Source organism: Alligator mississippiensis, chromosome 13 (assembly GCF_030867095.1).
Source record: "Alligator mississippiensis isolate rAllMis1 chromosome 13, rAllMis1, whole genome shotgun sequence".
Taxonomy (NCBI): Eukaryota; Metazoa; Chordata; order Crocodylia; family Alligatoridae; genus Alligator; species Alligator mississippiensis.
Genome location: NC_081836.1, coordinates 54,100,238 through 54,114,259, shown reverse-complemented (window position 1 = coordinate 54,114,259; position 14,022 = coordinate 54,100,238). Strand labels below are relative to the sequence as shown.

The following is a 14,022-nucleotide window of genomic DNA, read 5'->3' as shown; positions in this document are numbered from 1 at the left end:
TCACTGTTTAACCAGTTACATTTTTAAATATAAACTGGACTCCATCACAGTTATATCCAAGTGCAAATCTTGCTGTTTGAAATCTTGTTTAATGTAATAAGTGATTCTAACCTCAACTCAAACAGAAAAGATGAAAGTGGACATTCTTGTCTTCCTTATTAACTCTGACATGAGGAACGAAACATGTCAGCATTTCTCAACAGAGACATCCACATTACTGTGTAGAGGGTGTGCCACCACCGCTCAAATGCTGCATTAAATTCAAATGTGTGCTTTTAGACTTGTTGAAAACCTCCTTGAACCATACTGATATTGGAATAAATTTTTGATTCTGGTTACAAAACATTTATCTGTGCGTGTACAAGTTGGTTAGCAAAAAGGGTCAATATGAAACACACACACACACACAAGGGAGGAGAAACAGGATCCTACATGTAACAACCCCATCCCTACCCCCCACAAAAAAAGAGCAAGTCCATAGTTTCTGAATTACTATTACTCTAGTTTCTTTTAAAGATCTGAGGACTTAAAATACACACAATACCAGTCTAAGACTGCACTTTGAATTAAAGAGGGGGTAAAAGGTGCAGAGGAATAAAAGTGATACATTTTCAAAACATCATTTTCTTTATAAAATGATGTCATTTTCTTTTAAGTACTAGATCATGTATTAAAAAAACCCTTGCGCAATCTTCCACTGCTGGGGTTTTAAATTCTTTATTTTTGGCTAGAGCGGAGAGGGATCTTATAATTTTAAGCATCTAGCTACAAAAGGACGTAGCTTTTATAAATACAGTTTTTTTTCCTACTGAACACTGTATGTACAGTCCTGTTATTGGAACAATTTGTGCTCTTATAAATCACTGCTAGCCTTTATAGCTTTCAGGATCTGTTGATGATTGCAGTAGGTACACAACCTTTTGCCAGGCTAACTGGATTTTATTCTGTGTCCTATTCAGCGAGCGTTTCCTAGCTGGATTCTATTCGTTTTCACTCCAAGAAAAAACCTGCTACTTACATTTAAAAGGCTGATCTGACGACTCTAAATGGTCAAGTAACTGTCTGCCTATAATTACTAGAAGTTATTTTGCAGTAGTTTTTCATTTGTTCGTTTATTTTAAATAATCCTCCGTGGAACTGCTCCAGTATCCCCTATGGAAACCTTTCCTGATCGTTTAGTACTGGCCTCCCCACTTCTTCTGTCATCACTATGTAAGGGCTGATGCTAAAGCTGCAATCATGCTGTCATCTGGAAACTTTAAATATCTTTAATAATTCCACTTCTGTAGAGTTATTAAAAATAAAAGGTAGAGCATTTGGGTAAGCAATAATGAAAGGAACTGCTGCCTTGCAGAATGAGGAACGAAAAATGAAGAGGGGAGTAAGGCAGCAGGTGGAAAGTTAATTATTAAGAAATATAAAAAATCAAAATCCATTTACAAAATAGAGGTTCTATCCATCTCTGGAGTCTGGTGACAACACTAACTCAGCTTTGTGTTATTACAGTGTCTACTGTTTCAAATAAAAGCTAGTCTTGAGAGAGACACTGTGTACATGCTTATGCAAGAGAGTCAGCATAGTGTATGCATCTTCATAGATGATACCTGTTCCCTAAATCTGCCTCCTTTCTTGGAGACAGAGACTTAATTCCCAGCTAATTCTCTTAAAAAGTTCACCTTCCATTCAAAACAAAAAGCTGCACGCCTTTGAAGAAAAATACAGAAAAGCCATTCAGGATCTGGAAGAGTTTAGTGTTCTAGCTTTGCACACATTCTCACTGGCTGTGAAATGTTTCTATTTTTACTCCTGCTTTGCAAACAGGGTGAGCCACTCAAGAAAACCCCAGATGCTAAACAAAATATTCTTATTTTACTTACCTTTGCTGATAAGCATCTGGTTATACATCATTACAGTCTGCTGAAACCTAGATGCTAAGGTTTAACACTCAGCATCAGTTAGGATGGAGCCTGCTACTTTCTGGGTCTAAACGAAGCAAGGTTATTAGAAGGCAAAAACCTTCTTTTGGCTTATTAAGCTTCAGAAGGATAACAAGTAATATCAAATGCACAATGCTGAGCTAACTGCATAACAGCAATCATAGTACAGGGAAAAATGCAGTAACTTCACAGCCCAAAACCACCTAAAAATAATCTGCTAGCAAACCAGTGGACCTTGAAAATAAGGGTAGTGAGCTTTTTTTGCTTTTTTTGAGGTAATGGATTCCTTAACTTCCTTTCTCCATTTTTTTGTGTTTCTTTTCATAAGAAGCGAAGATATATGGCAACAAATACAATCTAAAGTATTTAGGTGCTACAATAAATGATTTTCCATCACATTACTTTTTCATAAGGTTTTATTAAAATGGGTCTAAGCATGGCCTAGCAAGGACAATCCAATTGTTTGACTCTTAATTAGTACATTTCAGTCAGGAAAGAAGGCAGGAAAAAGTGGTTAGTCAACAAGCTAACTCTGAGAAGTTGAACCTCAGTATTCCAATGTCACAGTCAACCAATTTCCAATCAACACTAACCAGGTTGTTCTTAACTACCATGAACTAAAAACACCATTGTTATCCGAGAGTAGACATTGATTCTCTTGGTTTTGCAGGTCACCCAGCAGTGAAGGTTGCAGGATCACAACTTCATGGGCGTTTGGCAGATGTAGAGGTAGAATAGAAGACAGTTCTTCTACTATCAGTACTGCACTTCTGACAGCAGTTGAATAATCTCTTGTCATTAACCTAAGCAACATATGACTAAAAACAGGAAAGGAGTGCAGAAACCAATATTTTTTTTTTAAATATTTTTTTCTGAACATAACTTCATTAACTTGCAGTGCGTTGGGATTTGTGAATTTCATAAGCAATAATGAATATGGATTTGACAATTCAATTTTTATGTTAGTTATTATAAACAAGTGATCTAACAAAAAAATTAGAGATAAAACCTGAAATGCCAACAAAACACATCACTTACACAAGAGAGGTCACTGCAGGGTAAGCCCTCCAATCCCCTCCCCTTCCTTTTCTAAAGAATTTAAGTCAAGAAGTATCAACAGACAGTAAAAGTTGCAATAATGAAACCTTAAGTTATAATAAAGAATGCATTAATGTTACAATAAAAAAACAGGGCTGATGCTACTATGCATTTAAAAAAGTGCCACAGGTTTAGTCGAGTCAAACAGCAGATGGACCTTCCTGTCTTAATGAGCTGTGTTTTGGCATGTACCATGCTGTTAGACATCAAGCTCTGAAATGGGTTAAAAGGGTGGGCGAGGTATTCCAGGGCAAGGGCTTACCTAAGTTGTGTCGCTTTGTCTTCGCGTGCTCGTGAATATGTTTCTTTGTGAAACAGCCAAAGAAGACACAGTAGAGGCAAGAGTGAAGTCTGTTCAGGTGGGCACCACACATGTGACAAATGCACGACTTTGCCTGAAACACACAAATGAACATTCTTGATTAATAACAAACCCATTCACAAGGGCCAACACACTATTAACCTCTTAATCTACGTGTGCTGCATTTATAATAAGCGTAGCTGGAGTCCAAATAAAGTGTAAACAAGCTTTTTAGCAGACAGCAGAAATAACCTAAGTTCTGTCTCTCTAGGGCAAACGCAACTGTAGGCGGTGGCAGCAGAAATTTCTCTACTCCTCCAAAGTGTTTCAACATCTTTAATCCATAGCAGATCCCTTTTAAGACAAGACAACAGCCACACTCATTTCCTGTTCAGTTTCACTTTTGTAATCAATACCCTGGCTGGCTTATACAACAGATTTTTGGCGCTCGTCACTTGGAAGGTGACGCAGTAATCACCAATATATTCTATACGAACAAACGAGCTATATAGGTAAGCACGTTTGGTCACTCACTGGGGCCGACTTTGAACCAAGTTTGGAAGGTAAAAGAAATCCCATTTCCTGAGCTACCCTGTGTAACAAGGTATATGATGAAAGCCACTACAATTCATTTCAAGTCAAGAAGAACCAAAAAGAAAAAAGAAAAAGAAAAGAAAAGAAAAACAACCTAACAGTACACTTTGCCTCCTGTTGCTATGACACATTTTAACTACCAACACCAGCAAAGTAGCATTCAAAAGGAGGAGAGAAATGATAGACTTAATCCTTGATTGGAAGTATTCTTTAAATCAACAGTTCATAAGACTTTTGTCCTCTTGGCATCAAAATTAGATGGTCCAATAAACCTCTTGGGAGATTCCCATTATTCCCAATTGGTTAAAAATTTAGGAATTGAGAGAGTACGAGCGAGCACAAGCAAGAAAGCATGAGCGAGCAAGATCAAATGCACTATACGCTATTTAGCAATCAATATTTTAAGTCTTCTCAAGACCCATTGCCCTTGTTTGCACAGTGGCAAACAGAATGATTCAAGTTTAAATCATTTCTCAAGTGTATCTGGGAGATGTAGTCAACATTAATTCCAGCAGCAAGTGACTAAGTGTCTCTGAAATCAGAGGAAATGGAGTCAAAGGTCCGTCACCCACTTTACTGTGGTGGTTTAACTGTTCTCCGACAGCTCAAAGCTACAAATAGCACTTGGGCCCTGTTACAGTAATGAATGAGGAAAGAGCACCTCTTTACCCTGAAATATAGTGATAAGTTTTCCTGACGTTACTTGAAAAAAAATTATATCTTGAGTCTTGGACTGTTTAAGTCACTAGACAAGTACCATCATCCAACCCCCTCCCTCCAAGAGTTCATCTTTAACAGTATTTGCTTGCTTTCCCATAACTAAAAATAATGCCACAAAAATTATACCAGATTGACATTTTGCTTTTAGACCATCCTTGGTGTTAAAAATTAATAACAAAGCTTACAGTCTGTTACACTGTATAACATTTTCAGATGCTTCAAAACAAGACCCACATTTTGAATCACACATTTTGTGCATTCCGAGCTTCCAGAAATCCTATTAGATGAAAATAGATTAGTTAAATCCAACTGCACACACAGCTACATTAAGAAATATTTTAAAACGGGACCAAATAGCTTGCTCCCACCACCGCAACTTGTATCTTACGAAAATGTTGCAGATCTGTCTGTCCAACGTCTGACTGTTGTTCTTTGGTTGCAGATGCTAAATATGATTTCCCGGTCTCTTAAAGATTACTGCTATGGTAACAACTCTAGCAACTGACTTTTTCACTTTTTAGCTAACTAAGACTGGAAGTCCTTTTGCAAATGATACAATGAGCCGGCTAGCACCATTTTTGCTGTGTTAATGCACAGTAGAATTACTCTACTGCGCATCTAGCATCTCGTCTAGACATGTCCAGTATCTCTCACTTTTACTGCTTTTCAACCAATCCCATAGAATATGCAATCTTGAATCAAATAAAAATTAAGCAGAACAATGAAGCATTAAAATAATCTAGACTTAATTATGAAGAAATTCAACAATACACTTATTAGCTGAACTTTTTTTTCACCAACATGCCTGTATTTGTTCAAAGTTTTTTTCTGATATTTTTAGAAATCCAGTTTACAAGAGGGTAAAGTAGTATCTAACTTCTTTTTAAAGGAGACTCCCGTCTCCTTTTCACTTTTCTGTGCTTTAAAAGGTGCCAAGTGGGGGGGAAAAAAAAAAATCAAGCAGACAAAAATGTGGCAAAGGGTTTTTTCACCTTTTATTGGATCAACTTGCCTAATACATTTCCTGAATCATCATGGTTACACTACAAATCCAACCCTACTTTAAAAAAAACCCTAAAAAACCTAAAAACCCCTGCGTAATCAATTGGTTTATTTAAAACCCTCCTGTCCTCATCTCTTGAGGCTGCAGGCTGATAGCAACTACAGCAAAATGCAGTACTATAACCAAGTGTTCAAAACACTAAATTAGATCCCAAAGTGTCAGAAGCCTAGCTTCAAATCTTAAGCTTTTCTTTAAACGGTATTTTATGGGTCTAACTTCTAACTTTAGTCTTTAGGGAAGCCTCCTGCCTTCAGCTGTACCCAGAAATGCACGTGGAAGCGGGCTCCACTATTCTTTGCCTAACACCCAGCATAGGAAAGCAGTTAGAAATTTCTGCTCCCTAGCCCATCCCTCACTATGCTGTCTCCTGGCTCTCACACCTTTCTCTTTACCTAGCCCAGCAGCTCTCTCTATCTTTAGCCCATGGGCCAGATTCAGCCCATGGAGCAGAGTCACTCAGCCTTTGGGGCTCCCCATGGGTCTGGAAATCTGATGGTGGAAGAGCGGTAGCAGTGTTAATTGTTCCCAGAGCCAAGCTAATTACTGCTCCCCTGCTGCCAAATTTCCAGACCTATGGGGAGCTATATGGTCTGGAAGACAATCCTGCAGCCCCAAGTGCACCAGCATGAAGTCAGGCTGGCACGTGATGTTGTGCCTTAGCCAGATCCAGCATGTGAGGTCATACTGGCACACCAGATCACACCTGTGGTCCTACCCCATGTGCTGGGCTTGCGCCATGCATCCAGTTGGTAGGAACAGAGAGGCTGAGCACCACTGACCCAGTCTCCTGAATTCCCTCTCTGTAACCTCGTCCTGATCATTCATTCACTTTGAGACGCACATGAAGAACAGAACAGGAGACTGTATAACGGTAAATTATTCTATCCATTTGGAAAAACCACAGGGCAGATCCAGCGGTGCAGTTGCACCCCCCTCCCCTTTAATTTCTGCTCCACCCAAACTTTAAAACCAACTGCCTGGGAGGGGCAGCAGCATTTTATTCAGACAGTGCCAAGGGAGTCAGTGGACTACATGTCTCATTATAATCTGCCTAACTCCTTCTAATTTCTCTTCACTCCACAGATGTTAACAACTGTCTCCTTTTTAATGGTCTTGATGTTCCACTATTCAAAGTATTCTTTCTTCTGCATTTTTGCAGTTTGTTATCCATTTCTGACAATGTCACCCTTCTAGTTCATAGCCCCATAGAAGTTCTAGTTCATAGGCCGGGTATTATTAACTCGGGTATAGAAACAAATGACAATGAAGTATTGGAGACACTGTCAAGATGCTCAAGACTACTCGATTTTGCTCTACAAATCTGAATAAGAGGTGTATGTTTAATTATAATGACCACAAGACCAATGAAACACTACCTTTTGACTATTTTTTGTCTAGTCTGTTGTGCTTTTTAAACTTAAAGTGCATTCATTTGGTAGATTATATATTAAAATAAAATTATATTTGTTTTTGCTCTGATAATAATAAACTGAATAATGTAGTGCTGGCCCCTACTATGTTAGCAAAGCTTATAGTTTCTTTTCAAATGGAGACAAGCTGCACCACACCATTTGAACCCCCTTTTAAAAATCCTAGATCTGCCTGTGGAAAACCAGATCAACTTTCCATAGAAAGAAAGCTGCCCTGCAGCATTTTTGTCATTGGGAGACTGCAATAATCTCTAGCTAAATAAATAATAATCACAAGACTCTGGAAATACTACAAAGGTTAAAAACTCTGGAGACGGGAGTTCAATTTTATGCATGGCTGGGCTCTCTTCACATCACTTACTAAAAACAAAGACAGTGGTGACTAATATCGTTTCCATACTCTAAATTATTTTTTAGCCCATCCTCCAAAAAGTTTTAAGAAGGTACTGAGTTTACTAGGTTAATAAAAACAGGGCATGGAACATACACAGGGGAACTGGTAATGACTAGGTGCTTTATGTATCACTCATCAGCCCAAGATAAACAAGCCAATTTGTAGATGGCTGTGATTTTCTGACACCCCATATGACAACACACTAAACAGGAGTAAAAGGAAAAAGGCAGGCTTTAATATGGCAAGTAAATGGGGCTGCTGACACTCCCAGCTGTCTGGAATTGTCAGAACAGTTTGCTATTAATTTCCTACCTAAAGGATGGCAAATAACCAACCACTTACGAAGAGCAATTCACCAGCCTGAGAGCGCACTGCCTTGACAGCGCTCCTTGGCATGGCAGCTTCTGCGCCAAATCTCACTTTCTGGGCCAGCATGGATTTCAAATGCAACAAAAGCAGCAGCATGTTGGGCATAGAAAGCAGTTTACATGTCATTTAACAGCAGGGCCTCTAAACAACATAGTAGATTCAAATGGCCATACATGGTCCCTGCTTGTATCAGCTGGGGTGGTAATAAAGAGAGAAAGACTACATAAAGTTTAGCAGTTCTAAATGCATCTCCAGTGTTCACGGCTTAAGCTGTTGCCATACCTGGGTCTAGAAGCCACTCACACATGTTAGGTCTCCTGTGATCAGAGAACAATATTTGTGTATGCTCACACGAAGAGCTAAATTAGATAATTCTATCAGGAAAAATGGAGGGAGTTGGGGAGGTTAAAAGTATCAATAGAGACTTCTCCACAGGTCTGGGATGGTTTAGTTGGGATGATCCTGCCTTGAGCAGGGGGTTGGACTACCCCTCGCAAGGTCCCTTCCAGCCCTACTTTCCTTTGGTCTTATGTAAACTCTCATGTAACATTTAAAGGTATTCCAAGAAACAAAGAAATGCATTGTCAATATTTTAGCAGGGGCTCCCAACAACACCTTTGTCTTGTGATACCTCTTGTGCACCAGTAATACCCATCACAGAATATGGTGAAGACCCAAACTCTAATCTTTCTCTCCTATTTTAAATTTAAATAAGGACCTTTCAAAAATACGTAACAGAAGGATGTAACAAGTAGAAAAAAGAACAGGCTTTATAAGAGGCGGTAAGCCTATCCTCTAGAAAGGTTTCTACCTCTGATTATACCATCATTATAAATAAATTATTCAGGAAACTGGTACATATTTGCACAATGTAATAAAATGCATGTCTGTGCAGAGTCCACGTACTGGAACCTTGGAAGTATCTTTCGTCACCAGTTTGTCACTGTGATTAGGTTAGCTCCAAAAACCAAGTCATCTATTTTTCAAAAGCATTACTCTAGCCTAAGTTACACGTATTCCTCGCAGAGGGTTGCTTAACAGAGTCCAAAACAGGGGTGAGCTCCAAAGACAGGAAGGCACTGCAAAATGCCATTCAGTTTGGAAGCTGAACTTTGAGGTGGGCTTCTTGTGAATGACACAAGCCTTTCTCATTCTCTTGGCACAAATGTCACAGTAATTATTAGGCAGGACAAGCTGGTAATCCCAGAGTAGAGAGGTAAGAACTTTAATCGGTGCCAAGAGGCTAAGAGGAATCTGCCAGTGGAACTTTTTTCTAAATTCCATCCTCAGCTACCAGTAATCATCATACCAGAAGAAAAAGGATGTTTCTAAATTTGAAGTTCCTAAAATTAGAATTACTGCTACTAATAATTGTGCGTTTCTCTAGCAGCTTCCATCTGTGAACGTCTGAGCGCTCTACTAACAAACAAATGCGGCCTCGGCACTTCTGCGGGAAGCAAGCATTTCCCATTCTCTCCAGCTCTCCTGCCCCCAACCTCCCACACGTGAAAAATGAGTTAGGGAACAGTTCACCCAAAGTCCCACTGGAAAGCTATGGCAGAGCTAGGAATAAACCTTGGTTTCCTGTATCCTCCACCTCCTGCCTAGATATGCAAATACAAATGAAGTGCGCTGTCAGGCCAAAGGTTGTGATTATATTAAAATAATGCTGAAGTCATACAGTCGGTGCGGAGGAGGGCAGAGGCATCAGGGAGGGGTACTGACCTCGTGTCTGATCGCAGAGGCTTCAGTGGTCCTTGGACCAGGACTCTCGTGGAGGAAATTAGCATTTCCTCAGACATGGTGCAAGTCATGTCTGCCTTCATGTGCATGCTCAGTGTAAACTATTCCCCAGGACAGCTCATTAATGTATGCAGTGAGATGATCAGAACTTGTAAACACTTTAAAAATGATCTTTTGTAATCTCTTCAAAAGTCATCCATCTCATCACACCCAATGCCCTTGCGTTTTGGGAAAGCACAGTATACAAGAGGCAGCAGGAGATTCATGAAGGCTTGGATCATGTCCTTTTGTCTCCTTCCCCAGTGAAAAAAGCAGACACAGTCACAAAAGGTTGTGATATAACAGGCCATGAGCCTTTCTATATTTAAGATGAAGACCCAAAAGCAATTAATGGTCAGATTTTTTTTTTTAATCTTAAAGTCTTGTAGGGGGAAGAAAGCCAATATTAAATGAAGGCAGACAAGATTTATTACTCCCGAGGTGCTAGGAGTATGTGCAAAATAATGAATTCAGGTCAAAGTATCTGCCTTACAAGGTTTCTGACCATCTTAGCCATCACCACACTGCCTGCATTTATAAGACTGAGTGGGTGCGTCGACACGAGATGCTAACTGCACAGTAGCGTGCCAAGCAAAAACCATGTTAATACGCTACTGTGCAGTAGTATGAGGTTACCACACAGTAAAGAATCACTAAAAAGCTATGCACCACTGGCACTGGGCAGGAGTGCAAGTGCACTGATTTAGTACTTGGTGAACCAAGTATTAATGTGCAGTAACTACGGTGCATTAATGAACATGTAGACACGTCCAGTGTATTGCACCTCTAAGACACACATGCCAGAAACCATTTTTCTCATTAGACTGTTAGATTTAAGTCTTTCTTCGGTTCTGGTTTGTCTGAAAACTTTTAATGTTTATTTTCACAAAAAGATAAGAGTCAACTTTCTAATAAGGAACTGAGATTCTCTACCTCTTTGGTTAACTGGTGTATAAGCACCTCTTCCCAAGATGATACAGGGCACTAGGAGTCAACACTTTAATAGATTACTTCTGAAGCACTATTTTTTTTCTTTAATGTGTTGTTTATTTACTTCCTGGGGGAAAAAACCAACACATAGTCGTGAACTTGCTCCTCTATGGAATCTATATAATGTCTAAGAAAGAGTTCCCTTTTTATGCAGTTTTGCTTTTACTTCACGACAAGGGGCATGCGCACAAGATTTGTATTTGATGCCCATGTTGGTCCAAGACAAAAGAAATGCAAAACTCTAGAACTCTTGGTTCAGAGATGATGCCTTTTATTAGACCAACTAACAAATTGCAAAAAAATGATCTTTTTCTACAAGCTTTTGGGCACACACAGCCTTCCTCAGGCTCAGGAAAAATTAAAGATAGTAAAAAAGTTTCCATGGGTAGAAAATAAACTTGTATTAATAAAAATAAAATGAAATTCTATTAACTAAATTAATTAATTAATATGCACACTCCCAGGGGGACAGGGGGAACCCATGCCCCCAGATCTATGCATGTGGCGGGGGTGGGCAGTGGTTGCCCACTGTGGGCTCGGCCCTGCTGCCCTTCCCCGGGGCCTCCATAGCCTAGTGGGTGCAACTCAGCACTGCAGGGCACAGTGGGGCCACGCAGGGAAGTTCACGCCACTGTGAGTTCCATGCTGCTCTGGCAAGGTGCCACTGTCCCCGCTGCTGCCATACGGGCAGGGGACGCCTTGCCAGGGCAGCACGGAGCTTGCAGCAGCAACAATGAGCCTCCCCACGTGGCCTTGCAGTGCCAGGTAGCAGCCCAGTATGCAGGCCCCAGGGGAGGGCAGCAGAGTGGGGACCCCAGCCCACACCCGTCCCTGCCCCATACACAGATCTAGGGGTCATGGGCCCCCCCATGCACCCAAGGGAGTGCGCATAGCAGCAGGGAGCCAGCCCCACCTCGCCTGAGCCCACAGCGGGCAGGCAGCAGGAGCTGCCACCTCCTGCAGTTGGCAGAGGGCTGCAAATTCAGGTCCCTGGCCTTGTAGCCCTGGCAGCTGGGGGGGGAGGGGGAAGGGGGCAGAGGGTGAGGGGCACCAGCAAGCCCAGGGGGCTGGGAGGTGTTGGAGGCTGAGGGGCACTGGCAGGGCTGGGGGCTGCGGCTTGGGACTGAAAGGCCTGGACCTGCATTCTGTGAGCTAAAGGGGCAGGAGGAGCTCTAATTTTCCACGTTAAAAGACCCAAAATCAAATACCAAAAACATATAGGTATTTAGAATTTATTTTTTTATAGTGATTGAGGCACTGGTAGGCCTCCAAATTGCTTTAAAATTGTAAATATATCAAGAAAACATTGTGTTCAATTGATATATATTTGCAATTTATTTTTATTTTTTAAATTGGGGAAAACCAGAATCCCTGGTAATAATACATTTCCTATGCATTTAGTAAGGACTCTGGAAGTTCACCTCAGAATAACACTGGGCAGAAGGCAGGGCAGAGTGGCACCTTGGAGACCAACAATAACATTGAGATGGCATAATAAAATACAGCTAACCTCTGAAACTGGCTTATTCAGCACTTTATTTGGATCTTTGTCCTGATGCTATAGTAATGGAATAATTAATCAGACGGCAAAGGAGGCAGTTCTACTGGATAGCAAATCTGAAATTAAAAGGATTTTCTTCTACATTTATAGGTTTGTTGCCTGCTACTGTAACACAGACAATATACTCCATCAACTTTTAGCTTATTGGGGCAGAATGGGAGTACGTGGAAAAAATTATTTTAGAACTTTTCTGTAAACAGGACACCTGGATCCAATCAACTGCACAGAAATTAGAGTACAGAAAGGATGTTAAATTGATAATTAAAAAATGAATGTCCTACCTTGTTCATCACATCATCCTTCTCAACTTAAGTATGAATGAAAATATGCCATTACTGCTACCTTAACAGCACAGCTTGCTCTCTCGAATTTAATTTCATCTGCTTTAGAGAAAATTACAATTTCTGGGGGCAGTCAAAATGATGCTTCTTCCTACAGTGAAAAACTGGAAAAGGAAATTGAAAGTGTTGCTGGGCATGTCGGGAAGGAGGTTCAAGTACAGTCTTTCAAGGAAACTCCTCCTTGTCTTCACCTCACACAGACTGTCTAGATTTCTTCCTCGTTAAACTTTCCTCTTAAAGACAATGCAACTCAGCAGGGGCAGGCGTTTCCTTTGCCCTTCCACAAAGCTCAACTCCCACCCCCACCTGAACAATGGCACAAGCTAAACTTAACTGTTAGAATTTCAATATCCCTTCATGCTAAGATCGCCACAATTTTCAAATGCTTTAATTGCACATGTACTGCCACAAAAATGCAAAGCCAACTGGTTGCTCTAGAATTTCCCTTTTCTGATGCTTAATTTCAAGACTTTTAGCAGTGTTCCTTCTCCTCTATTTATAACTGAACACGTGTGAAAGACACACACACAACAGCCTTGAGATGATGGATATATTATTTACTGTGCAAGAAAATAAAAATCCCAGTGCTGGATGACACCTGTGAGGCTGTGGCTCAGCTCAGCAAGGGCGTCCCCGATCCAGCCTGGTTCAGTCCTCACCTCGGCTGCCCTGTGCTGCAGGTGACCCCCTGGGGTGGGCTACGCCAGCAGCAGCACCCTCGGAGCCAGCACCAAGACTGCCACCTCCATCCTGCTCTGCAGCCTGAGCCGCCCGGCCCTCCTGGCCCCACAGCCAGTAAGTGCCAAGCCAGAAGGCGCAGCCCTGCCCCTGCCCTCCCCATGGATTTCAGAATGTAGGCGGCACAACACTGACTGTGATTGGTGAGTTTTTCCCCCCAAATTATATGAACTTCTTTTGAATTATACAAAAACGCTAATGGTGCCCCTGCACAGGCTGATCTGCCCCAGGCCCCACACTCTGCTAGGGTTGGCCCTGTTGCCGATGTCATTATGGTAGCCTAAGGAACAGACATGGCAGAACCAGAAAAGATACTGAGTGCTGAACATGGAACTCAATGCTGACTATCTCCACAAATGGTGCTTAAAGTTGAGCATCGATAAATCAGTATCATCACTCTTCCACATGGACAATTGAGCCAAGAGCACTCTGAATATCAGAGTGGGCAACTACATCCTTCCCCATGAGCATACCCCAACCTGCCCAGAGTCACAGTAGACCGTTCCCTCACCTATAAACATCACATTTAGAAGGTCAGCAGTAACGTCTCTACATGGGCAACTGCCTTAAGATGTTTAGCCAGCACAACTACTTCAAAGGGGTGTCAACTGCAAAGTACTCAGAGCCACTGCACTTGTGATGGCATATGCTCCAGCAGAAGATTGTGCTCCTGTATGATCCAGAAGTTGTCACACTAAAAAGCT

At 41.2% G+C, this 14,022-nt stretch overlaps 1 protein-coding gene across 3 annotated transcripts in view; it reads right to left on the bottom strand.

Annotated features, from left to right (window-relative positions):
* Positions 1–14,022, bottom strand: part of USP22 (ubiquitin specific peptidase 22) — a 175,478-nt gene that overhangs the window by 97,776 nt on the left and 63,680 nt on the right. For all 3 annotated transcript variants that reach the window (XM_006272695.4, XM_006272694.4, XM_059716857.1), the window contains exon 2: positions 3,298–3,430. In XM_006272695.4, the coding sequence (XP_006272757.1) occupies positions 3,298–3,430 (133 nt within the window). The remainder of the gene's footprint in view (positions 1–3,297; positions 3,431–14,022) is intronic.